This window comes from Haliotis cracherodii, unplaced genomic scaffold, assembly GCF_022045235.1.
Source record: "Haliotis cracherodii isolate W230 unplaced genomic scaffold, xgHalCrac1.p SCAF_3, whole genome shotgun sequence".
NCBI lineage: Eukaryota > Metazoa > Mollusca > Gastropoda > Lepetellida > Haliotidae > Haliotis > Haliotis cracherodii.
The window spans coordinates 47,377,791-47,404,033 of NW_027266286.1; the positions used below are offsets into that span (position 1 = coordinate 47,377,791).

The 26,243-nt window shown below is 41.4% G+C and overlaps 2 protein-coding genes across 3 annotated transcripts in view; both read left to right on the forward strand.

Moving 5' to 3' along the window:
- Positions 1 to 9,792, forward strand: part of LOC139474424 (placenta-specific gene 8 protein-like) — a 28,408-nt gene extending 18,616 nt beyond the window's left edge. The window contains exons 1-4 of one of the 2 annotated variants that reach the window (XM_071257438.1): positions 6,243 to 6,318; positions 7,083 to 7,230; positions 8,149 to 8,288; positions 8,675 to 9,792. In XM_071257438.1, the coding sequence (XP_071113539.1) occupies positions 7,122 to 7,230; positions 8,149 to 8,288; positions 8,675 to 8,767 (342 nt within the window). In that variant the 5' untranslated portion in view covers positions 6,243 to 6,318; positions 7,083 to 7,121 and the 3' untranslated portion in view covers positions 8,768 to 9,792. Of the gene's footprint in view, positions 1 to 6,242; positions 6,319 to 7,082; positions 7,231 to 8,148; positions 8,289 to 8,674 lie in introns of those variants that run through there. The other variant, XM_071257437.1, reaches the window with a different exon arrangement.
- Positions 9,793 to 11,993: 2,201 nt separating this feature from the next.
- LOC139474324 (uncharacterized) overlaps positions 11,994 to 26,243 on the forward strand; it is a 104,313-nt gene continuing 90,063 nt past the window's right edge. The window contains exons 1-6 of the mRNA XM_071257294.1: positions 11,994 to 12,072; positions 19,362 to 20,309; positions 21,254 to 22,151; positions 23,275 to 23,433; positions 25,766 to 25,822; positions 26,081 to 26,221. Coding sequence (XP_071113395.1) covers positions 19,368 to 20,309; positions 21,254 to 22,151; positions 23,275 to 23,433; positions 25,766 to 25,822; positions 26,081 to 26,221 — 2,197 coding nt within the window. The 5' untranslated portion in view covers positions 11,994 to 12,072; positions 19,362 to 19,367. The remainder of the gene's footprint in view (positions 12,073 to 19,361; positions 20,310 to 21,253; positions 22,152 to 23,274; positions 23,434 to 25,765; positions 25,823 to 26,080; positions 26,222 to 26,243) is intronic.

Consider the following 26,243-nt stretch of genomic DNA (forward strand, 5'->3'; position numbering starts at 1 on the left):
AGATACTTGTGCGAACACCCTAAGTATTTGACTCATGTCCCTGAGATACTGGTGCGAACACCCTAAGTATTTGACTCATGTGCCTGAGATACTGGTGCGAACACCCTAAGTATTTGATTCATGTGCCTGAGATACTTGTGCGAACACCCTAAGTATTTGACTCATGTCCCTGAGATACTGGTGCGAACACCCTAAGTATTTGACTCGTGTGACTGAGATACTGGTGCGAACACCCTAAGTATTTGACTCATGTCCCTGAGATACTGGTGCGAACACCCTAAGTATTTGACTCATGTGCCTGAGATACTGGTGCGAACACCCTAAGTATTTGACTCATGTGATTGACATACTGGTGCGAACACCCTAAGTATTTGACTCATGTGACTGAGATACTGGTGCGAACACCCTAATTATTTGACTCATGTGACTGAGATACGGGTGTGAATACACTTAGACTATCGATTCCCACATGGTTCCTTTAAATCTACTATACTATAAAGCCGTTGCCCTACATATAGCAAATGTAGTTTTTTTCACAGGTTCAGATTCCCTCTGGGGCTTCTTTACAATTCATATGGAGTTGTTTGTTTGGATCAACATTGTATATTTTCAGAGACTAAGCGTTAGTCCAGAACAGTATCATATTCGTTATGTCAGGTCTAAAGTGGACTCATCATTAGGAATGACGGGTGCAGGCCGGAAGTCGACCCAGCCCCTAATCTTGCTGTGACGGCTGAAATGTCTATTGACCAAATAGTTTCGACACTGCATGTTAAAAGGCGTCGACCGCTGGGGACCTCCATGCTATCAATCAACTACCCGGTATTTATAAGGTTGTTTGTTCTGATAACAGATAACAGTCAGTATGCCCTGCTGTGTACGTTTCTACTGACCTATTTGTGGCCTGGGTGGTTCCTGGCTGTGTTTGTGGTTACAGTCACAATAGCCAGTAAATCTCTGGTAAACAGCCCAACTACATTCCAGGGTCCAGATGATAACAGCATAATACTTCCCATATAAGGAACACGCCCGAAATGTAGAATTGGTATTCTGTTCGTGAACCATGTGACAGACGGAGTTTGAATGTCCAAACACTTTTACCGCATTTGACAGATACGGATGTGATTACCCTAAGACCTTGGCGCGCTTGACAGATACGGGTGTGAATACACTAAGACCTTGACGCATGATGATCTCAGTGTTCATTCCGTCATATGATCTCAGCATTCATTCCGTCATATGATATCAGCATTCATTCCGTCATATAATCTCAGCGTTCAATTTGTCGTATGATCTCAGCACTCATTCCGTCATATGATCTCAGCGTTCAATTTGTCGTATGATCTCAGTGTTCATTCTGTCATATGATCTCAGCATTCATTCCGTCATATGATCTCAGCGTTTAATTTGTCGTATGATCTCAGTGTTCATTTCGTCATATGATCTCAGCATTCATTCCATCATATGATCTCAGCATTCATTCCGTCATATGATCTCAGCGTTTAATTTGTCGTATGATCTCAGCATTCATTTCGTCATATGATCTCAGTGTTCATTCTGTCACATGATCTCAGCATTCATTCCGTCATATGATCTCAGTGTTTAATTTGTCATATGATCTCAGTGTTCATTCCGTCATATAATCTCAGCGTTTAATTTGTCATATGATCTCAGCATTCATTCCGTCATATGATCTCAGCGTTTAATTTGTCGTATGATCTCAGTGTTCATTTCGTCATATGATCTCAGTGTTCATTCCGTCATATGATCTCAGTGTTCATTCCGTCATATGATCTCAGCGTTCATTCCGTCATATGATCTCAGCGTTCAATTTGTCGTATGATCTCAGCATTCATTCCATCATATGATCTCAGCATTCATTCCGTCATATGATCTCAGCGTTTAATTTGTCGTATGATCTCAGTGTTCATTTCGTCATATGATCTCAGCATTCATTCCGTCATATGATCTCAGCGTTTAATTTGTCGTATGATCTCAGTGTTCATTTCGTCATATGATCTCAGCATTCATTCCGTCATATGATCTCAGCATTCATTCCATCATATGATCTCAGCGTTCAATTTGTCGTATGATCTCAGCATTCATTCCGTCATATGATCTCAGCATTCATTCCATCATATGATCTCAGCATTCATTCCATCATATGATCTCAGCGTTCAATTTGTCATATGATCTCAGTGTTCATTCCGTCATATGATCTCAGCATTCATTCCATCATATGATCTCAGCATTCATTCCATCATATGATCTCAGCGTTCAATTTGTCGTATGATCTCAATATGGAATTAAATCATTTATATGCATGTTAAAGTAAGTATCTTGAAGAAGATTGTTTTTCTAAAGTCATTGATAGTAGCTAAAATTTTAAAAACCTACTCGAGTTCCGGAAACTACCGAGAATTAATTAGCTGAGATGTAACCACGTGAACTGACGTCACAGTGGAGACTTGACTTGCAGGCGAACACTGTTTCTGTATAGTGTTTGGTAGTTCACTACTGCATTGCATCACCAGACAATGACACTGAAGAAAACGTTGAATTTTCTCTCAATGACCTTACACATCAATCAATGGCTAAGACACAAACTACCTGAACAAAAGAACATTCTGGAATGGCTAACAGATTGTCCCAATTGTAATGATTCATTCGTTAAACCCGTAACATCTGTTCACGTCATTGTTGAGGTGAATCTTAAATACCATTACTGGTCACGCCACCAACCCGGTTGTAATAAGATTAACATTGCGTGCGTTATGTTTTAGTCCGGATGTCTTACATATCAGTTTTGTCAGCTCAAATCTAATGTTACCGGTGTAATCATACCCCTACCCCTCACCCCTCGAACACCTCATACCCGACCAACGTCCCATTCTTGTGACGCTTACGTTCCTGCTGACCATGAAACTATACACCAATCACGTCGTGAGACACACATAACCGTTTCTGAAATCGAGAGGGCACGGGTGGCCCAGTCGTCTAAGGCGCCGCGATTCGCTGTACAGAGTTGCGTCCTTTAGGCACGCCAGAAACCTATGATTGTGGGTTCGAATCCCGGTTCGCCCCGATTGCGTTCTAACTTTGTCAGCACCATACCGAAGTGGTAAACATCTGAGACCTGCATCACTTCGGGCTTTCCTCCCACATTAAGCTGACACGCTGTGATGTAACTGGGATTCTGTTAAAAGCGGCGTTAAACACAACGTACTCTCACAGAAATCGATACTTTAATTTCTTTAGTTTTGAGTAGGATGTACATACAGGGAGCTATATTTATCCACAAAACAAACATTGCACGCTGCTCTGCAGACTTGGCCCTTTGGTAAGTTTGGTAACTTTCCTGGTCCCTGTTGTCTTTGCTTCCTGTTTCTCTGCACGATTAAGAACTCTGAAGCAATGTGACCTCGCGTGTCCTACCCAAACCCACCAACATCCGTGATCTGCTTGTATTTGTTTAAGCAGTGATACGTCGGTGTGCTGCTTGATGCGCTACAGGGTGGGCGGGCTGACCTCGTTCCCAGCACCCTTGCCGTAACCTTTCACATCGGTCATCTTTCCTTAGACGATTTGGTATGGTTTGAAGAGGACATTCCGGCGTCATGTGAAATGTCATGCTTATCTCATACTAGGGCATATTCAACTTGTCTCGTCCCCGAGTACAGTTTGAATGAATGAGTATGGTTTTACGCCGCTTTTAACAATATTAATATCACGGCGGGGGACACCAGAAATGGGCTTCACACATTGTACCCATGTCGGGAATCGAACCCGCGTCTTCGGCGTGACGAGCGAACGCTTTAACTGCTTGGCTACCCGACCGACCCGAGTACAGTTTGAAAAAATCAGTTGTTAAATAGAGCATCTCACTCGAGTGTCTTTTGGTATCATATATATCGACAAGAATCGGTGAATTTTTAAAAGTCTTAGGCTGGTCGTTGAGATTAATACTTCTATCGACAAGTGTTTATATATTTAGCAAATGAAGTTTGCTCTATCCTCATGTGTCGTGTAATAAAGTATAGTTTGCCCTGAACTTTTATAAATAAAGCACAAGAACGCTTGCGTAACAATGATCTGCAAAGCACAGTGGTACAATTTCCTTGTAGCGACCACTGAGCAAGAGTGAGTGAGTGAGTGAGTATGGTTTTACGCCGCTTCTAGCAATATTCCAGCAATATCACGGCGGGGGACACCAGAAATGGGCTTCACACATTGTACTCATGTCGGGAATCGAACCCGGCGTGACGAGCGAACGCGTTAACCACTAGGCTACCCGACCGCCCCTCCACTGAGCAATAACTCAAGTGGGGGAAACATCTGGGGTTCGATCCCCAATTGGTCAAAATGCTCGCAGAATAGTTTTGAGTCACGGCGGAATAACTGGACTATTGCTAAAGAAGCGTAAAACCAAACTAATTTATTCAGTTTACCTTTAAATAAAGGTGAGCTACCATACCTGTGGTATTCAACATTGTAAAAAAATAAAAATAAATAAAGTAACAATTAATCGCAATGTGATGCTGTACGCGTTTGTACATAACTATTCACTCATCTTTTGCTCAATAAAAGCTCCTAGCAACCTAGGCTTGTGAGAGGCGACAGAAATGTATCGAGTGGTCAGACAAGGTGCCGTGCCGTGGTTGATGGCGTTGTACGCGTATACTGGTGGCGGGAATCGTCGTATCCAGACTTGATTATCTACAGACCGCTGTAATATGTAGCTGGAATATTGATTACAGCAGTGCGTTAAACAACGGTCTCTTACATATTATCTTCACATACATCACAGCCCCACTAACGAATTTTCGGAGAGGGATAGGTCTATAGAGATATATCCTGTGTGTGTACGTTATCTGGATATGCCGTGTAGGAGATTGACAGACCATTGTCATATAACTGTAAAACTGCTAAGTGAAGCGCTAAACGACGCACGCACGCACGCACGCACGCACGCACGCACGCACACGCACAAACTAATTAGCAGTCTACGTCAAGTTCCGGAACTCATATTTGATTATGTACATAATTATGCACTTCATAGTGCAGTGGTTATCGCAATTACACACAGACAATTTATCACTTTCTTTGCAATAATTACAACATCTGGACTGAGTACTACTCATGTTAGACCCGTGAAGATCTGGGGTAGAATAGGTCTTCAGCAACCAATGCTTCCCGTAAAAGTCGACTACGCTTGTCGTAAGAGGCGACTAACGGGATCGGGTGGTCAGGCTCGCTGACTTGGTTGATTTATGTCATCGTATCCCAATTGCGTAGATCTACGCACATGAAGTCAATCACTGGATTATGCAGTCCAGACTCGATTATTTACAGACCGCCGTCATATAACTGGAATATTGCTGAGTGCGGCTTTAAACAACAAACAAACAAACAAAGTACTGATGTTAAACTGATTGTTGGGTGTAGTAACTCATAAATTGCACTCTATGGGACGGGTTTTATCTAGAAACGTACTACCTAGTTACGCGATGGTTATATGAATATACACCTTCCGGATACAGAAGACCGCCTCCGTGGTCTAATGGTAGAGCGTCCGCCCGAAGAGCGGAAGGTCCGAGGTTCGATCCCCGGCCGCGTCATACCAAAACACGTTAAAAGATGGTACTTGTTGTTACCCTGTCTGGCGCTCGGCATTAAGGGGCTAAAACAAGGACTTGTCGGCTCGGAGTCAGTATACTGTGTCTGAGTCTGGACTAGTACAAACAGCCACACACACAAACACACGTGCATGCACGTCGCTATACAAGTGCAATAATCTTGGACGCGACGTTAAACCCCATTTCACCTCACCTCCAGATACACACGTTCATTTCAAGACGTAATGGGGCTCCACTACCCTAACTGGACTGGTCTTCACCCCACATTATGAGTACTGGCAAATCAACACTTGATCAAATTAGGTAGACTATTCAAACACACGTCTTTTATGTCCAAAATCAACTCATGTAAAAGTCATGCATCAGTTACAAAACAAACCCGGTATGATCACCTAGTGACCCCCCTACCCCCAGACGAGCAATCCCTGTCTTAACGAACGCGTGATTGTACACGTCACGTGTAGGCCTACTCCATGTTTACCGTTAGTGGGTTTTCAAACATGATACATGGTCCTGCCTAGCAACCTTATCTGATGACAAGAAAAACATTGCGGATGTGAATAATAATGACGTCATTTTATTTCGAAATTGTTTCTCGTGAGGATATTTACATATCATAAGTAGCTATACCTGTATATTCCCCTACAGACAGTATCGACGTCTCTGTGACAGCACTACTGAGGTGAGTGTTTATGTGAGGACTTGACCAAGTAAGGGCGATTCACATTTTAAAGTGACGGAGAATACCTTTGTTTAATGGACATACGGACATGTAATGGACATGTAACGGACATGTAATGTTGTGTTTCAAATGTTTGAAAAAAAACATATATTTGAGTTGAATTCAACATAATCACCTATTCCAAAGTCATGATGTTATTCGAACATATTTCATTTGTATCCAAGGAAGGGGTACACCAATCGATTTTGTTAGTTTTAATGTTAACCTTTGTTTAACAAGCATTGTCCTATCAGCTACGTCTTTACTACATCCTGACACACGGGTAATAGTTTCTTTCAGATTCGCAGCATTCTTTTAAATACCAGCACCAGAAGGGGTAGGGTGGGTGGAGTATCAGGGTATCAATTGCTTCATCTGTCTAAAGTATTTTGAATATATTATTATGATATTTCATAGATTTTCTACTACAATGATACATATGTTTATTTGTTCGTGAAATGGCAATTGTGTGCTCACTTTTTCTGAAAAGAAGTGAGTGAATATGGTTTTACGCCGCTTTAGCAATATTCCAGCAATATAACGGCGGTTCTGAAAAATAACTTTCAGGAGGTTAAAAAAGATCACGTTCTATACTGGATGGGAAAAAAATCGTTTATGCAACCACATTATCTTTCATTTCTGTTTCTTTTACACAACTCAAGACAATGACAAATAGTATTTTTATTTTTAAAAATCAGAAACACTTTCAAGCATCTCATGTTTAGTTCCAGTAGACGTTCATCCCTCTCCTCACGTCCACAACAATGGCGGTCGTCACTCAGCCCACCGGAAACCCCAACCTACTGGTCAGACCGGAAGGTCACCGAGACTGGTCAACAGGCATGTTCGGCTGCGCCACGGACTGTGGCTCGTGTAAGTCACCTAGGTGGTCAAACACTTTTCTAATGCTTTAGGCGAACTTATGTGAGTGCACCTAATACACATGCCTCGGAAAAAAATCGCTGACGTCACTCAAAACATGTTTATCATCTGAACATTTTTACCCAAAAGAAGCAAAAAAAATTAAAACAAGAAATTGTAGAATTTCGACCTGAAAACGGAATAGCGTTCCACAATCGGACAGTTAATAGGTAGACTCATTCGTATGTTTTAGTCTTGCAAGAGAAACACTGCTGTTTTCAGAGATTCAGAGACTATTTGGATTTTGGCAGCAAGGGTTTTGTTAGAATATCTGTCAGATAGGACGGAACCATATTATGATTAATTTTGAAGAAAAGAGAACAAAAAGTGTACGTTTCTTTCTACTCTCAACTGAGAGTTCCCAACCGGTTTCTTAACATACATGTACAGTCTGACTGAAAACATACATGTTCGTTATAGCCGTGGGAGTTCCTATCATTGAGTATTAAGTTATTCTAATTCTTTAAAGCGAAGGCGGTGAAGGTTACATGACGTGAGATCGTCGCATTTAAGGATCATGGCATTCGTTTTTTATTTTAATTTTAAAAATCGGTTTACAATGGTTTTCGTGATTGTTAGGACGTCATACATAGATCCCCGTGATGTGAGCTGTGTGTCTATCTTACCTTGTTTTCATGAGAATATGTAATACTATATATATACTGCACGAACTGAAGGTATGCATGTTGACAAAATGCCAGATATTAAGGTTTCCTTTTGGGAGATAAATAGTTGGACCAAACAATACTGGTATTGTACACTGGGTAAGCAGTTCTGCTCGACTGAAGACATGTCATCAAATCAAGTAGATCTTGTTTCTATCCAATTAGATTATTTACTACTGTTTGTGTCCATGTTGCTGCTGTCCAGGTCTCTGCACATGGTGCTGTTTGCCGTGCATGTTGTGCCGCCTAGCAGGGAGAATGGATGAATGCTGCATGATGCCGTTCTGTGTGCAGGGATCTCTCGTTGCCATGAGAACCAAAGTCAGAACCATGGGTGGGATTACGGTAAGTAGTAACGATAATCCCTCAAGGTGCAGTGTTGATTTGTCTCCCTTGGCCGTGCCAGGATTCGCTTGTCGTGTGGGTTCGACTGGGTTATAAAGTTTCGCGCGTCAACTTCTTCAGTGCGGTAAAGTGGTAATTAAGTGGTGGATTGGGAATCGAACCTCAGACCTTCCGCTCTCCGGGCAGGCGCTCTATCCACTACACCAGGGAGGCCACTGGTGGAACCCTTTATCGGACACCTTTCATGTTAACTGTACCCTCGGGCACTGATTGCACCCTTTTTTCAAAATCCCGGATGCGCTGCTGGGTTTAAACCCAAAATAGATGAATCCATTATATATTCAAATAAAAGTATTTAAAATCTAAGCCACATTCTCTTTTTCCAGGGCTCAATCTGTAAAGATTGCGTCGCCGTTGCTTGCTGCGGGCCATGCATTGTATGCCAAATGTCCCGCGAGATGGACAACATGGGCTTGTAGAGTTGCCTCCCTTGGAAGAAGCGTCGGATCTGTATCACGATTGCCTTGAATTCGTTGTTAGATGAGACGACGATACAGTCACTACATACCAACGCTTCATGAGATGATGTTATCTTGTTAAAGGGTGAATAATGAGTTTTAATTGTCAAGTAACAAGTTGTATATTATATTGGTTTTATTTTGTTTTTTTATGAAATAGTGATAATATAAAATTATCAATCAAAAAAGCAAACAATGTCATTTATAAGAGTCCGAATAGGTTACAAATATGTTCCATTGAACACTTGTGGATGCCCACCAATGTTGAGATGTTGAACAAAATGTCACCCGATTGGACGCCGCGATTTAACTGGAATACTGTTACAGGCGGCGTTAAACCCAATTCACTCACTTCGGACAAATATACAGATTGTTCAAAACATGAATTTACAAACACAAGGTATTTATGGTATTTCTTTTCCACATCACAAAACACGATTTTCTCTATGGCTTGTTACAAGTATCTAAATGTCAACTAACAATTACATTCTTGTATGATCAGGTGCGAATTTGTTAGTCACGCACACAAGGTTTTTGTTTCACGAGTCCCATTTGCATAGAGAACTTGGGTACCGTAATTTTTTTTAACTATTGATATATCTGGTGTACCATTTTATGTCTTGCCTTTCTGAAGCAACAATCCTCACTATAAAGTACATGCACATGTACATTTCTTATCACCACATTATCAGTGTGCCTGGAGTCCTCAGAAAAGTGTTTTAATGGCGTCTTGCAATTAGCAAGATGGTTTCGACATTAAAATGTATACAATGACTGTAATAGTTCCACTGATCTCTATGGTATTCATAGTTTTAAACAATAACTGAACCTATTGTGTTGGTGTATGCTATGGGGGCGGACGTGCCGCGTGCAAAGTCTTGCAGGGTATACATTGAATGTGATCACTTTAAGTATGAATACAATTGTCTTTTTAATAGTTTGCAAATAATATATTTTCTAATAAAATAAAAAGTGAACGTAACCTTTCCTTGTGTTATTTCTTCGTCTGTATATGCTGCTTGTATTCCAAGATGCCAGCGGATATATCGGACCCTGAACAACTACTTGAACGTCCTTGAATTATATACACTTTTCATCGAAAGTCATCTTTTAACACACACACACTAACACACACTAACACTAACACTAAAACACACACACACACACACACACACACACACACACACACACACACACACACACACACACACACACACACACACACACACAAACACACACTCCAAGAATGGATCTGCCATGTTGGCACTCGAAGCTGCTTCAACAGGGGTTAATGTTTTGAAATCCTTATTGAGTTTTCAGTACAAGTCTCCCCGGGGAAAGGGGGTTTGGTGGTTCGAATCCCTGGCCGCGTCATACCAAACGTTATCAAAATATTGCTCCTGGCTGGACCTCGGCATTAAGGGAATAAAACATGACTGGTCGGATCGGAGACAGTATTATAAGTGGGGTGTGCGTGATGAACTTCGTCATGCTATGTCAGTGAGCTAGCACCATAAAACTGATAGTGTGGACTACAATCAGCCACACATACACGTCGCTAGATTTGCGCTAAATGTTTGAAGGCTACGTTAAACCACATTTCATATCACCACTGCAAGTATACATCGATAATGTTTTGTCAAAGTCAAAAGTTGCCGATTTTATTTGAATCATGAAAATACAAGTTGGAGACAAGTGATACTTGTGCTACGCCTTGACAACAGATCTGGACAAATAACCATTCAGTGTGAATTACACACACACATATGTGAGTCTATGACTGCCTGGCATAAGAGTGTTAGACTGCATTGTGTTTGTTTGTTGTTTAACGCTGCACTCAGCAATATTCCAGCTATATGACGGCGGTCTGTAAATAATCGAGTGTGGACCAGACAATCCACTGATTGACATCATGATCATCGATCCACGCAATTGGGATACGACAGGCATCAACCAAGTCAGCGAGCCTGACCACCGGTTAGTCGCCTTTTACGGTAAGCATGGGTTGCTGAAGACCTCTTCACGGATCACATTCAGTTGTTTAGCCATTAACAGATTACCTGCACAGGTAGTATGTATTAGGTCACACATATACTTTCGTATTTTTTATATATTTTACTGACAGGAGATTAAACCACCATTAAAAAAATAAAATATAAATAGCTTTGGTTAATAAATAATTGCCGAGAATCTCAATCATTGAATGATTAAAACAAATTACAAAGATGGAAATACTAGCCCCTATCCAAACGAACAGTAACCGTTAACGTTTTAAATAATAATTGATGGAATGATACGTGATCGCCTCCGTGGTCTAGCGATAGAGCGTCCGCCCGGAGAGCGAAAGGTGCGAGGTTTGATCCTAGGCCGCGTCATACCAAAAGACGTTTAAAGATGGTACTTGTTGTTATCCTGTCTGGCGGTGGGCATTAAGGGGCTAAAACAAGGATTGGTTGGCTCGGAGTCAGTATACTGTGTCTGAGTGGGGTATTCATGTTAAACTGCGGCATGGTATCTCTGTTTGCAAGCACAATAAATCGGCATCAGTCCGACCTAGTACAAGCAGCCACACACACACGTGCATGCACGTCGCTATATAAGTGCAATAATCTTGGACGCGATGTTTAACCCCATTTCACCTCACCTCACCATTTGATACGCAATCTGTGTCTGCTGCCAAAACCAAAGGAACATCCTTTAAACCTTCTCTGACAGAAGTGAATATAAAGCCACTCGTATACACATAAAAGGTCCTGAACTAACTTATTTCCATTTTTCACTCAAACATATTGATAATCTAATACAACGCATAAAAGCGAGATCAAGGGACTCCATGGCTATCTTGACAAGCAGCTGCACAATAGGTAGATTGGCACATTTCTAAGCCATTTGGTGAAACTATTCTTTTAAAGTTATTGTAGAATAATTATATGTACGTGCACTGATATTTTTGTTCGCTAGTGTATATTTAAGAAAACCCAGCACACTGGGTAAGATGACATTACTGCAAATTATTGTAAATATTCAAGTAGTTTTTTCAAGAAATCAATCCGTTTCTGATACTCTATGTCGGGTGTTCTATGTTGTCTTTTATTCTTAAAAGTACGCGATGAAACACATTCAAATGTTATGGCGAACGGGGATGGCCAAAGGGGGACAACTCTAAATGACGTCACTAATACATTATGGGATGGCGGCTATCTTGTGACAAAAATACAAGTCCCGGGTCGCTTGCAAAATCTGTTCAAACTAATCGTATCTGAAAGGTATGTTATATTTTATCTTTTCGTGTGTTCACTAGATTAGCTCATGCCTAGATTATTTTCATTGAGTAGTTTTGATATTTGTTATATTCCCAATTTTGCCCGGACCGCACCTGATGTTCGGGCAAATCTGATTTGCATACATTCACTTGTCAAAAATTTCGAATTAACTGATTTTGTTGCACATCAAATCTACGAAAATGATATGGATGACTCTGTTACATCTCACTTTTGTCGTTTATTATTTTTACTCAGTAAAAAGTATTGAATTTTACAAGTGATATAAATAACAATTCCGAAACAAATATGAAACAGAGCCCGCCATGTTTGTTTGGTTGCCAGCCAGCAAAGCAGGCGTGCGCTCGAGTAGTATTATTCTGTGCAGTTATCGTATGGGTAGGGCATGTCCTTTGCACACCCTTTCATACTTAAAACAGTTGTGTTTGAAATAAACCTTGATCCGATTTATAAGTACCTCAGTTGTCTTTTCTTTGAATTGCCCTTCGTAAATAGTTGGTCAAATGGGACGGGTAGACCGGGACAAGGCGTTTGAATGTTGTGTTTTTTTCTCTATTTGATCCTTGCTCTACTCTCAGATTGTTTTTTATTTGTATCTGCTACGAAATAGGCCTAATGCCAAAAAATCCATTAGCTTGTCAGTTTTAGTTCAACTTCCAGCTAAAAAAAACGAGATGGTAGATTCTACTATATGTCTCATTTGTTCCATAAAGCATTGACACTTTATAATGTTTATCAGCATCTGTAGGAATTAACACACAGATATTCTTTCTCCAGCAGCATTGAAGCTGCGGTTTCCATGTCTCTGCGCTGCTCTTGTGAACAATTGTCATATTGACTTGATGCCACACAGAGCTTCAGGCTGCCTATATAGTATTTTCCTAATAGATTCCTGATCCAAATCTGGGTCACCCTTTGATCAGAGACCATATACCGGTATATGGTCTCTGCTTTCATTGAGCAAAATACGCGCTTCACTTCCTAAGATTCTTGCCTTCAAATATTTTAGATCACTAACAATAAGTTTTCTTTATCGTGTTTGAAACCAGTCTGGTAAATATTTGGCATTGCACACAGTGGTGAAGGCCAAGAATCTGGACACTTGCAATGATCCCATCCCGAAAAGTACACAAAAATTTGAATGATCGAAAATATACATAAGTATGCATATTTGAAGGGAAGTGTTTTAGGAAGTGAATAAGTTTTTGTGAGACGGATTCATGTACAGTGTGGCTGGGTTAGTGCGGTAAGTTCCTAATCAGGAATCTATAAGTAAGATACTATGGGACAGTCTGTAGCTCTGTCACGACAAATGAAAATCGTTTATAGTGAGCAGCACATAGATATGGTTAACACAGCTAGCAACTTTCAGGCCTGAACATGAGTTGCTTGGGTTGATTTTGAAAGTATTCCTGACAATATAAAGTATATACAGTGCCGCCTAATTGTATATTTTGTCAATATGACACACTTCTGTTGGCATTAGCCTGAACATGGCCTTTGTTTCCTAAAGTTGAGTAATGCTACTCATTTAGTGTAGAGGGGACGGATACATACACTATTATGGGATGTTTGTTACAATTACAAGCTACTTCAGTATTACCTGCTCACAGTAATGAGCTGTTATTTACTTTGCATTGGGGAAAAACATTGTGTCAGTCTAAAACTTTAGTTTATTAAAAATGTACGTCGTGTAATTGCTTAGGTTGAAACATTTCTGTGATATATTTTGTAAAGCAAACAAGCAATACATTGCAACAATGACACTTATACTATAGCCTCATGTTTTGGATGAAATTACCATTAGGGGCCTTGACAAACTGACACAAGTTACACCACTGCTGGCTTGTTTATATTCCATTTTCCATATCTTGCTTTGATAAATAACTGACGAGTTAAAAAACACTCTTTTCCGAAAAATCGTACGTATTCGATTTTAGTGACCACGAATAACAAATTTGATTCATGAAGGTACATGTATACAGTTTGTTGAATCGTTACAGCTCTAATGAGAATCAATTTCAATTATATTGTGTTGAAGGTTTATAAAAGGAGCAATGTAAATCTATTTGATCTCAAATGGTATTTCAACATTCAAGGCTATGAATCATGTGAGAAACATTTCCATGTTTGCAGTGTAACTCTTCTCTTTTGTCTGGTCTAACTTTGGTTGCTGGTGGTGTATAGCCTATTTTTACTTGATATTATTACTCTATGTACTTACTGGTGTTTTAAATTTGATCTGGTTTGTTTTATTGTTTAATTGAGATATTCACCCTACCGTTTTACTGTCCTTTGTTGACAGGAATATCGAAATTATTACCTTGTTCTCATCGCGATATGGCTGCAATATTGCCGATGCGATGAAAAATTTAACTCACTCACTCACTCACTTCTCTTTTGTCATCGTTTTCATTAGCATCCCTCTTGCGGTCACAAGAAAAGTCCATTGGCTAAAACTAGTTTTAGAGATGCATCCAAGATCGTGAGTGAGTGGGTAAATGTTTTTTGCCACATCTAGCAATATTCCTGCTAGCTATATTTTGATGACATTCTGGACCAGTGAAACATGTGGTTGATGGCATGAGCAACAATACATGTCAGGATAGGAGGATGACACACAGCCAGGTCATGCATCGAACACTGATCACAACTGAAATGTCAAAACAGCTGCTGAATATGCCTTATTGAGATGAGAGGCCACTTTGTAGACCGAGTAGAATACACAAACACACATTAGTTGCTCTGTGTAGAAAATATACTTGGGGGAAAAAAGCATTGCCGAGAAAATTGACATATGATGTTGAAAATTATCTGTCTGGTTTGAAGTTGTCTCAGATACATGTAATGGCGGATTCTGTGTCCCTCAAGATTTGATTGGTCAAACATGTTGATGAATTGTGTCACCCTCACCGCTTAAAGTACAAGTGAGCATTATTAGTTTCAGGCCACCGTAATATAGCTGGGTTCGGAGATGTATGGAGGTTCCAAATGTATGGAAACCAAAAGGTGTTTCTTAATATGTTCAAACAACGTTTGAAAGACAATTTTCAGCAGATCTGGCATAGCGAACTTCTTGCAAGTTCAAAAATGTCATTTTATGCCTGTTTTAAAACTTATGTTAAATGTGAACCTTATTTGTCATTCTTAAATTCGCAAAATATGAGAACAACCCTCACGAGATTCAGACTGAGTTGTCATACTTTGGAAATTAAGAATGGACGTCATTATAAAATCCTAGGAAATTTAAGAAAATGCAAACTTTGTAAATTAGACTGTGTTGAAACCGAGTACCACTTCCTGCTTATTTGTCCATCGTATGTCAAGTTACGGCAACTATATCTCAAAGCAAAGTTCTATTGTCATCCTAACATTCATAAATTCAATATGCTTCTGTCATCACCAGATACATATATTATTACAAATCTAGCAAAATATCTATATTATGCAAATGAAGTAAGAAATGCGAAACTGAAAGCTTAAAACCTGTCTGTACTCACCTTTAGTACACAAAGGCCTGTGGCCTATATGTATTGGAAATAAAATGATTGAATATAGCTGGGATGTTAAGTGATGCATAAAATGACTGGCTCATCAAACAGCTAATGGCAATGTTTACTTCCATCGCATCCAAACTTCCATCTCGTCTCATCAGCAGCTAAGAGATCACATAATAACATTGGTCACATAATAACATTTGCTCACATGTACAAATCAACATTTAGCAAAATATTTATGTCAATTTGCTATCTACGTTTCATACCAGATTGCACATAGTGCTTAGTGAATTATTTTTGGCATTACATCAAACACTGTCCCAAGGGCTGGTCAAATTACTTGAGTACCTGCCCCTATTACTCTACTGGAACCAAGATACCTGTTATTTGGAGTTATCGCCCTTCGCCTCTACCCAAGTAATGAACAATGGCTCAGCAGAAGGGGGAAAAGTGATGTTTGGAACTATTTCAACTATGGGGAGCAAAAAGTAAGTGTATGTTTGTCTTAGTTGTTTTGTTCAATCAAAATACTAGCTAAACACAAGAAAAAAACACCAGACAACTAACTAATGAAATACCTGGGTAAAAGCATTAGTAGTCATATGCATTTTTCCAGGTAGCCACTGGTAAAAGTAAGAATTTGAGCCAATGTTGTAGGTGGCCAAAATTATTTGAAATTATCTTTTATTAGCAAGTTCATAGCGTAAGTCTTGGAATCGTTTATTAGCCACGCGTATTTCATTAGCCATTCTGTGTTTAATTTTCCTTTCATAGCAACAGATTTTTATTTACATTCGAGTGACTGCTTCTCCATGTCTTTGTTTGCGTTCATCAGCTCGGAATTACATCAAACATCACTATTATTAGTTCCAAAATTACTGTCAACTTCATTTTCAGTCACAACTATCAGAGGTACAATCGATTTTGGCTGTGAAAAGATAGAAAAGCTCTTCGCCCTGATGTTGACAAGTAAAATGGAACAGTCATGCATGTCAGAAGTTCGTAAACTTGATCCCAACTGCAAACAGTAAAATTATTTAGCGTATCTGAATCCTCACAGCGCTACACAGAACTGTCTAAATGTTCATTGACACACAATGAGTGCAGTTATACGAGTTCCATTGCAATCAGTACAACTGGCGATCGGGAAAACAGCAGATCAAATATCAATCAAGTTGTATACAGTAAACTTCAGTTATAACGAATCCAAAGGACCACCTATTTTAGTTCGTTATAACTGTAGAACCTTATAAGCGCATATATATATTTATCATATAATGAGTAGGTTTCTCGGCAGGATAAAGCCAACGGATAAAAACGATATCCGTTGGGGTCATATGCGGATAGAGATGCAAATATCAAAGGTCAAGTAGGGACTACTTTCACTGTTTATAAACAAACATGGCGTTGCCCTCGTCATTTGGCGATCGAGTCAGAATTAACCATCGGGAATCTGGATAAACTACAGGGATAATTGCTATCATTATCAAAAGAACAGTCTAATACACTGAAAATCAGTGTCTAACTGTGACATAGCTAAGGCATTTTATAAGTTTTGTCAACTTCAGAGATATAAATTTCGAAACAATTGTTTTGCGTATATGTTCCTTCGCCACTGTGTAAAAAACAGATTTCAGTTGGAACTATATTGGCTACTGTCACCGTCCGACTGACACATCACTTAGCCTATGACGTAATATATATCAATGCGCGCATTCCATGAAAACTCACAATGTTTCGGTAATGTTTGTGAGAGAGGGAAAGCAATTTTGAAGCACAGAATTAAAGAATGACATTATATGATAAAGAGGTTATCACGCTTGTGTGTTTGGGGATGGTTAATATCCTGTATTAGGCATAAACACTATGTGTTTAGCTCACCAAGGCTCGCTAAATACAATGTTCATTCCTAACACATTCACGTGATAACCTCTATATACATAGCATATATACAGCAAAAGGATGGGACCAAAAACAATTTATTATATCCGTTGGTTTGTTATAAGTGTGTTCGTGATAAACATAGTTTACTATATTTCTATGTCTACTAACAAGAAGTAATAAAATTCAGTCACCACAAGATATTTTTTTCAAGGTAGTTATTTGGCAACCTCTGCATCATTAATAGCAGACAAACTGAAATTTAGGTCGCATTGGGAATAGTTTTAGTAGCTACTTTGAGGCCTGAGTAAACATGGTAAAGAACAATTCCAAGACTTCAATGTTTTATGCCTGCAAGACATTCCTAATCAGATTTTGTTTGATCCAGGACTGACATGTTGCACAGGCATAGCAGTGAGTGAGTAGGATCGTACAGTTCTGGGCCGACATGCACAAAGCGATCTTAGCGTTACAACTATCATAAGGCTATGTAAAAGTATGGGAGTTATGATCATCTGAGTGCTTAGATCGTTTTGTGCAAGTGGGCCCTGGAATCCAGCAACTGATGCTGGTCGTAAGAGGCAACAGAATGAATGAGGTGGTCAAGACTTTGGTTGATTGTGTCATAGTATAGGGTAGCCTAGTGGTTAAAGCGGTCGCTTGTCACGTCGAAGACCCGGGTTCGATTACCCACATAGGAACAATATGTGAAGCTCATTTCTAGTGTCCCCTGCTGTGATATTGCTGGAATATTGCTTAAAGTGGCGTCAAACCATACTCACACACTCATCGTACCCGACAGTGTGGTTTATTGCTCATATTATCAATCACAGCAATATGACAGAGGAAACACCCAGAATAACACATTGCTCCCATGTGGGATTCAAATCAGTGTCTTCTGTGTCACAAACCAATGAAAGTCCATCCCAATCTGACACTTCATCATTACGGATGTAAGGGACAGAAATTGAGTTTGTGAACTAGACAATGGATGTGGTATAGTATTACACCACTCCAGACTGTGGCAAACCTGGGATTCTAGTTCATTTCCAGTAGGTTTAAAATGTAAATAGTATGACAAGTGGCTAGTGTCTTAGGCTGTGAGTATCCCTTGCTTGTGTGAACTGACAAATGAGGATTGGATGGTTACAATTTGTGATGTGGTAGATTGTGTGTTATTGTGTCCAGACCTCATCATACTGTTTTTGAGGTCAGTATCTATGGTTTAATGGTATCACTGATTACAACTTATGTGACTAATGCAGGATCTATTTTTCAGTGAAAGCCTTTGTGTTTATTAAGATGTGATAGTTAGGACTGGGACGAGTCCAAATGTACTACCCAGGTACCCACCCCCTTATTACCCCACCCTACCCGGGTACCCACTGTAGGCCTCAAGAGATACAAAATGTCTGATTGGGAATATTTTTTTACCACAGCACTTGCAAAACTTATTTAGATACATGTATGAATTTAAACAATCTGGTCATGCATACACTGAAGTTGACTTAAGTTATATCTTTATTCAACCATATGAAATGAAGAAATGGGTGCATAATCAGAAAGAAATGCGAACATTAGTGACTTGTAGTGTAACCAAAGCGTTCTAGATAATTTTTATCCTTAAACTATGTATCACATGACTAACCACGGGTCCGGGTAGTCCTGTGGGTACCCGGGTCCTACTCAGTACCCACCGGACCAGGGTACCCGAGTAACCCGTCTCAGCCCGAGAGATAGTTCCATATTTTCTTGTGTACAAAGCACACTTGACTATTTATAAGCAGTATATATAGAGGGAGGTATTTGAGAGTAGGACAAACTAGGCATTATCCAAACTTAAGTTTGTGTGGGTTTTACAATATTAACCTTGCAATGTTTGCTTTCAACACATAGTGAAGCATGGATGCAGAGGCTAAAGAAGCATCTGAGAGTGTCAAGGTCAAAGGAGAAGAAGAAGATGCAGATGAAGGGAACGAGGCAGGCACAGGCAGCACTGTCACTGAGGTTGATGGTCAGGACAGTCTGACAGAGGTTGGTGCTGCAGAAGGCAAACATGCAGTTGCTGATGTTGCAGAGGACTCAACGATGCACACAGCAGTGGAGGATGTGGCAACGGTTGGTTGCGCCGGGGAGGATGCAATGGCTCATACTGGTGGTGAGGACACAGTTACGGTTGATACTGTTGGTGATGATGTGATGACGCTTGATACTGGCGGAGATGACACCACGACGGTTGATACTGTAGGTGAGGACAGTTTGATGATTGACACAGCACAGGTGGAGGATCCAAAGGTCATGGAAGAGAAGATGGAGGAAGATCCTGGAGAAGAAGCTGTTGAGAGCGCTGTTAGTGATGATGTGAATCTTGTCCCTAGTGCTGATGCAGCTGTAGATATCGAAGCTGTGAACACATCCCCAGATGCAGAGATGCTGCAGGAAGAAGACCACCTAGTTCCTGCTTCAGAGGATGAATCAAGGGCAATAACTCTCAGTCAGGACAGTGGGGAGGGGCAATCAGGGGCAATAACTCTCAATCAGGACAGTGGGGAGGGACAGTCAGGGGCAATAACTCTGCATCAAGATAGTGGCGAGGGACAATCAGGGGCAATAACTCTCAATCAGGACAGTCGGGAGGAACAGTCAGGGGCAATAACTCTGCATCAAGATAGTGGTGAGGGACAGACTGAGACTATCACACTTCCACAGGAGGGAGAAGCTTCTCTCAGTGAGCAAACAGAGCCTGAGACAATCACCATCAGTTTGGAGGAGGCCACACAAATCTTCCTTCAGCAGCAAGGCATAGAAGGTGCAGTGCAGATAGCCCCAGGGACCTATATACAGGTGAGACTCATACGCTATTGTACAAGAAATAAATGTAGCATCCTAGATTCTCGGAGTTGATTTCTTATTATTGTTTTACCTTATATTATTATCCCCCGCCTTGGGTTCCGACCTTCTGACCAGCCGTCTGTCAGCAGAACTTAACAACATGAGCAATATCTTAACCAAACTTGGCACATAGATAGGTCTAGCGGTAAACTGGTGCATTTTGATAGTTTGGTATTTCTAAAACAAATATTTTTCGAATATCCCTGGCAACGACTTTGACTTGGACTGAAAATGACAGAAGTGCACGTTTTCGGAGCAGATCTTGAAAACCTTACAATAGTTCTTCACCAAACTTTGCACATAAATAGGTCTAGTGTAAACTGGTGCCTTTTGATAGTTTGGGATTTTTCATAAATTATTTTTTTAGTTTCCCTGGCAACGACTTTGACTTGGACTGAAAATCACCAAACTTGGCACAGATCTTGAAATCCGTACCATGTTTCTTCACCAAACGTGGCATATAAATAGGTCTATTGGTAAACCAGTGCCTTTTCATAGTTTGGGATTTATGAAAAATTAAGACTTTGCCTTAACTGGTGCCTGTTGATAGTTTTTACGAATGTTTCCTTAGCATGAGCATAAATTTGAAACCGTTTACACATTCTACAAAAAACATCTATGCAGGGTTGTCTAAGAACCGTTACCATAATTACCTAATTGAGATATAGATATATACCACTTGACAAAGGAACTTGATATTGCTGTCAATTTGGCGGAGGATATGAGTATTTCATGCCTGTTAAACTAGTTATGAATACAAACTATAGGGTCAGAGAATATGTAGGTTTTTGTCCTTAATCTACAGGTCTGCTACTGGATCTGAAAGGAAGAGAAATCTCTGTGTTATACATTGTAATATACTATTATTAGTTAAGCCTTTTTACAATAACCCACAGGTTACTGGGGATGGCACACTTGGTCCGGCTATGGGGGGAACAGGCGACCCCCTGCAGGTGATCGCTACCGGGAATGGTGACCTGGTTGGGTATAGCCTGCACCCGGGAACCGGAGAGGAAGACCATGGAATGGTGACAGAGGTGGGAGGTCAGTTCATCCGGATTGAGAAATCCAACATTGACAGTGAGGACCTATCCAGTGATGCACATGGTGCTATGACAGTAGTGAAGGAAGAACATGATGTACGGGAGGAGGCATCAGTTGTGGACAATCAGGCTGATGGACATCTGGCGCAGGCGACATCTCAGTGTCAGATAATTACAACCCCCGAGGGTCAGTTCACTCTGTCACAAGGTCACTATGTGAGGGATGCTGACGGAACTGTGGCTGCCGGTACAGATGGGCTCAGCAGCAACCCCCAGCTGGTTCAGGTGGGGGAGGGACAGCTGATGGCCGTGGCACAAGGCCACGCTGGACAACTGACCACTGTGTCAGACTCACAGCTCACTTCACAGTCTGCAGTTCCATTCAGTAGTCATTCAGGAACAGTATTCACAACCTCAGGAAATCAGATCATTGTGTCGTCAGGGGGGCATATATCGGTGTCATCTGGTGGTCAGATAGCCGTCTCAGATGGACACCTGTCAAGTGGAAACACTGTCCAGTACTCACTACTTAACACTGGAACTCCAGTCTCTGAGGGGAGCCTTTTATCGGGGCAGACGTCAGTGAAGCTGTGTAAGACTGAGGTGAAGTCCCCACCTCGACAACCAGACTTGAACAGCCCCATCATGGTGGGAGACAAGACTGAGGTAGTCATTGGAGGGAAGAAATGTGTCCTGATGATGAACCCAGAAACCAAACAGATTTGTGCCTACCCACTGCTGCCTCCACCAGGTGGGTGAACAGGGCTTGTCAAGGGTGTCTTAGGGTGGAACCTCGTTGTTAATGGACTTGTGTGTCCAGGGACGTTGATGCCGAGGGTGTCACAAGGAGGGCAATGGGTGTCTGAGGTGTCTTGGGGTGGGGCCTTCTTGTGAATGGTATGGACTTGTGTGTCCAGGGACGTTGATGCCGAGGGTGTCACAAGGAGGGCAATGGGTGTCTGAGGTGTCTTGGGGTGGGGCCTTCTTGTTAATGGTATGGACTTGTGTGTCCAGGGACGTTGATGCCGAGGGTGTCACAAGGAGGGCAATGGGTGTCTGAGGTGTCTTGGGGTGGGGCCTTCTTGTTAATGGAAGGAACTTGTGTGTCCAGGGACGTTGATGCCGAGGGTGTCACAAGGAGGGCAATGGGTGTGTGAGGTGTCTTGGGGTGGGGCCTTCTTGTTAATGGTATGGACTTGTGTGTCCAGGGACGTTGATGCCGAGGGTGTCACAAGGAGGGCAATGGGTGTCTGAGGTGTCTTGGGGTGGGGCCTCGTTGTTAATGGGACTTGTGTGTCCAGGGACGTTGATGCCTAGGGTGTCACATGGAGGGCAATGGGTGTCTGAGGTGTCTTGGGGTGGGGCCTCGTTGTTAATGGGACTTGTGTGTCCAGGGACCTTGATGCCTAGGGTGTCACAAGGAGGGCAATGGGTGTCTGAGGTGTCTTGGGGTGGGGCCTTCTTGTTAATGGGACTAGTGTGTCCAGGGACGTTGATGCCTAGGGTGTCACACAATGGGTATCTAGGGCGAGGGACCTTGGAGTCAGGAGGAGGACCTGGGTGAACAGGTGTGGGTGGGATGGGAGGATGTCTGTGGGAAGGAATTGAGTGTCTGTAAGGCGTAAGTGTGGTATAGTAGACACAATGCCTAGGAGTGAGACCTGGAAGACCTAAGGGAGTAATATATGTGTCCTGGGTTTATATTAATATACCGGGATTGGGATAGGATTCAGCAAAATAATACATGACTTACAGTCAAAGAATCCAACATAAGAATTATCTTCTCACCTGAGGGATGTTGTTAACATAGGACAGATAGTTTCCATGCACTGTGATTTTTGTCTTAAATTGTGAAGATTTCTGACTTCAAACAGGTAAGAAGAAGCGTGGTCGTCCACGAAAGCCCAAGCCAGGTGAGGAAGGATATTTGCCACCAAATCTCGACGGTTCTGTAGGCTTTGATCCGGGGGATGACTCCCAGAGAGACCAGACGTCCAGCGCAGCAGAGGGGCTGCTAGAACTTTCCAATGCAGGTAGGGGACATGTACGGTGGTCTTTTCCTAATGAGGTAGTAATTATGTTTACTGAAGGATTGTGTTAGTAGGTAACTTCTTAGTATGCTGTTGTCATGTTGACTTGTTAACAGAGTGGCTTGTGTCAGTAGCTTATGGTGCTATGATGTAGACTTGTTAACAGGGTGCCTTGTGTCAGGAGCTTATGGTACTATGACGTAGACATGTTAACAGGGTGGCTTGTGTCAGGAGCTTATGGTACTATGATGTAGACTTGTTAACAGAGTGGCTTGTGTCAGGAGCTTATGGTACTATGATGTAGACTTGTTAACAGAGTGGCTTGTGTCAGGAGCTTATGGTACTATGATGTAGACATGTTAACAGAGTGGCTTGTGTCAGGAGCTTATGGCACTATGATGTAGACTTGTTAACAGAGTGGCTTGTGTCAGGAGCTTATGGTACTATGATGTAGACTTGTTAACAGAGTGGCTTGTGTCAGTAGTTTATGGCACTATGATGTAGACTTGTTAACAGGGTGGCTTGTGTCAGGAGCTTATGTTACTATGATGTAGACTTGTTAACAGAGTGGCTTGTGTCAGGAGCTTATGGTACTATGATGTAGACTTGTTAACAGAGTGGCTTGTGTCAGGAGCTTATGGTACTTTGATGTAGACTTGTTAACAGAGTGGCTTGTGTCAGGAGCTTATGGTACTATGATGTAGACATGTTAACAGAGTGGCTTGTGTCAGGAGCTTATGGTACTATGATGTAGACTTGTTAACAGGGTGGCTTGTGTCAGGAGCTTATGGTACTATGATGTAGACTTGTTAACAGAGTGGCTTGTGTCAGGAGCTTATGGTACTATGATGTAGACTTGTTAACAGAGTGGCTTGTGTCAGGAGCTTATGGTACTATGATGTAGACTTGTTAACAGGGTGGCTTGTGTCAGGAGCTTATGGTACTATGATGTAGACTTGTTAACAGGGTGGCTTGTGTCAGGAGCTTATGGTACTATGATGTAGACTTGTTAACAGAGTGGCTTGTGTCAGGAGCTTATGGTACTATGATGTAGACTTGTTAACAGGGTGGCTTGTGTCAGGAGCTTATGGTACTATGATGTAGACTTGTTAACAGAGTGGCTTGTGTCAGGTGCTTATGGTACTATGATGTAGACTTGTTAACAGGGTGGCTTGTGTCAGGAGCTTATGGTACTATGATGTAGACTTGTTAACAGGGTGGCTTGTGTCAGGAGCTTATGGTACTATGATGTAGACTTGTTAACAGAGTGACTTGTGTCAGGAGCTTATGGTACTATGATGTAGACTTGTTAACAGGGTGGCTTGTGTCAGGAGCTTATGGTACTATGATGTAGACTTGTTAACAGAATGGCTTGTGTCAGGAGCTTATGGTACTATGATGTAGACTTGTTAACAGGGTGGCTTGTGTCAGGAGCTTATGGTACTATGATGTAGACTTGTTAACAGAGTGGCTTGTGTCAGGAGCTTATGGTACTATGATGTAGACTTGTTAACAGAGTGGCTTGTGTCAGGAGCTTATGGTACTATGATGTAGACTTGTTAACAGAGTGGCTTGTGTCAGGAGCTTATGGCACTATGATGTAGACTTGTTAACAGAGTGGCTTGTGTCAGGAGCTTATGGCACTATGATGTAGACTTGTTAACAGAGTGGCTTGTGTCAGGAGCTTATGGTACTATGATGTAGACTTGTTAACAGGGTGGCTTGTGTCAGGAGCTTATGGTACTATGATGTAGACTTGTTAACAGAGTGGCTTGTGTCAGGAGCTTATGGTACTATGATGTAGACTTGTTAACAGAGTGGCTTGTGTCAGGAGCTTATGGTACTATGATGTAGACTTGTTAACAGAGTGGCTTGTGTCAGGAGCTTATGGTACTATGATGTAGACTTGTTAACAGAGTGGCTTGTGTCAGGAGCTTATGGTACTATGATGTAGACTTGTTAACAGAGTGGCTTGTGTCAGGAGCTTATGGTACTATGATGTAGACTTGTTAACAGAGTGGCTTGTGTCAGGAGCTTATGGTACTATGATGTAGACTTGTTAACAGGGTGGCTTGTGTCAGGAGCTTATGGCACTATGATGTAGACTTGTTAACAGGGTGGCTTGTGTCAGGAGCTTATGGTACTATGATGTAGACTTGTTAACAGAGTGGCTTGTGTCAGGAGCTTATGGTACTATGATGTAGACTTGTTAACAGGGTGGCTTGTGTCAGGAGCTTATGTTACTATGATGTAGACTTGTTAACAGGGTGGCTTGTGTCAGGATCTTATGGCACTATGATGTAGACATATTACCGGAGTGCCTTGTGTCCTGCAGGTCCTGATGGGGTTCGGAGGAGCGGTCGGATGAGGAAGAAGACTCGGGTCCTAGATGGTATGTCCTGATTTTGTCGACAGAAGCCTTGTTTTGTGATCAATTTATGTTACTTGTTATTATCAATTATTGTTAGCCTTTGAATGCTTGCCGAAGGTAGCGGTAATGTTGGTATATTATTCTTGTTTCAATGACGTTAGGTAGCAGCTTATGAATATGAGAAACACAGAAAGACACATATAGAATATCAATCAGAAGATATACAAAGATGTCAAATAGTGAATCTGAAGCTCCAGTACTGAGGATGTGATATTGCAGACTACGATGTCCTCGAGGTGTCCGGCAGTGATGATGAGTCACCACAAGATGACTACGAGGCCGACCCCGAAATCACCATTACGGGGATGAAAAAGAGAAAGCTAGCACCCCAAACTCCCACCATACCTATGGCCATCACAGGTAACACCTAACACACTTGTCA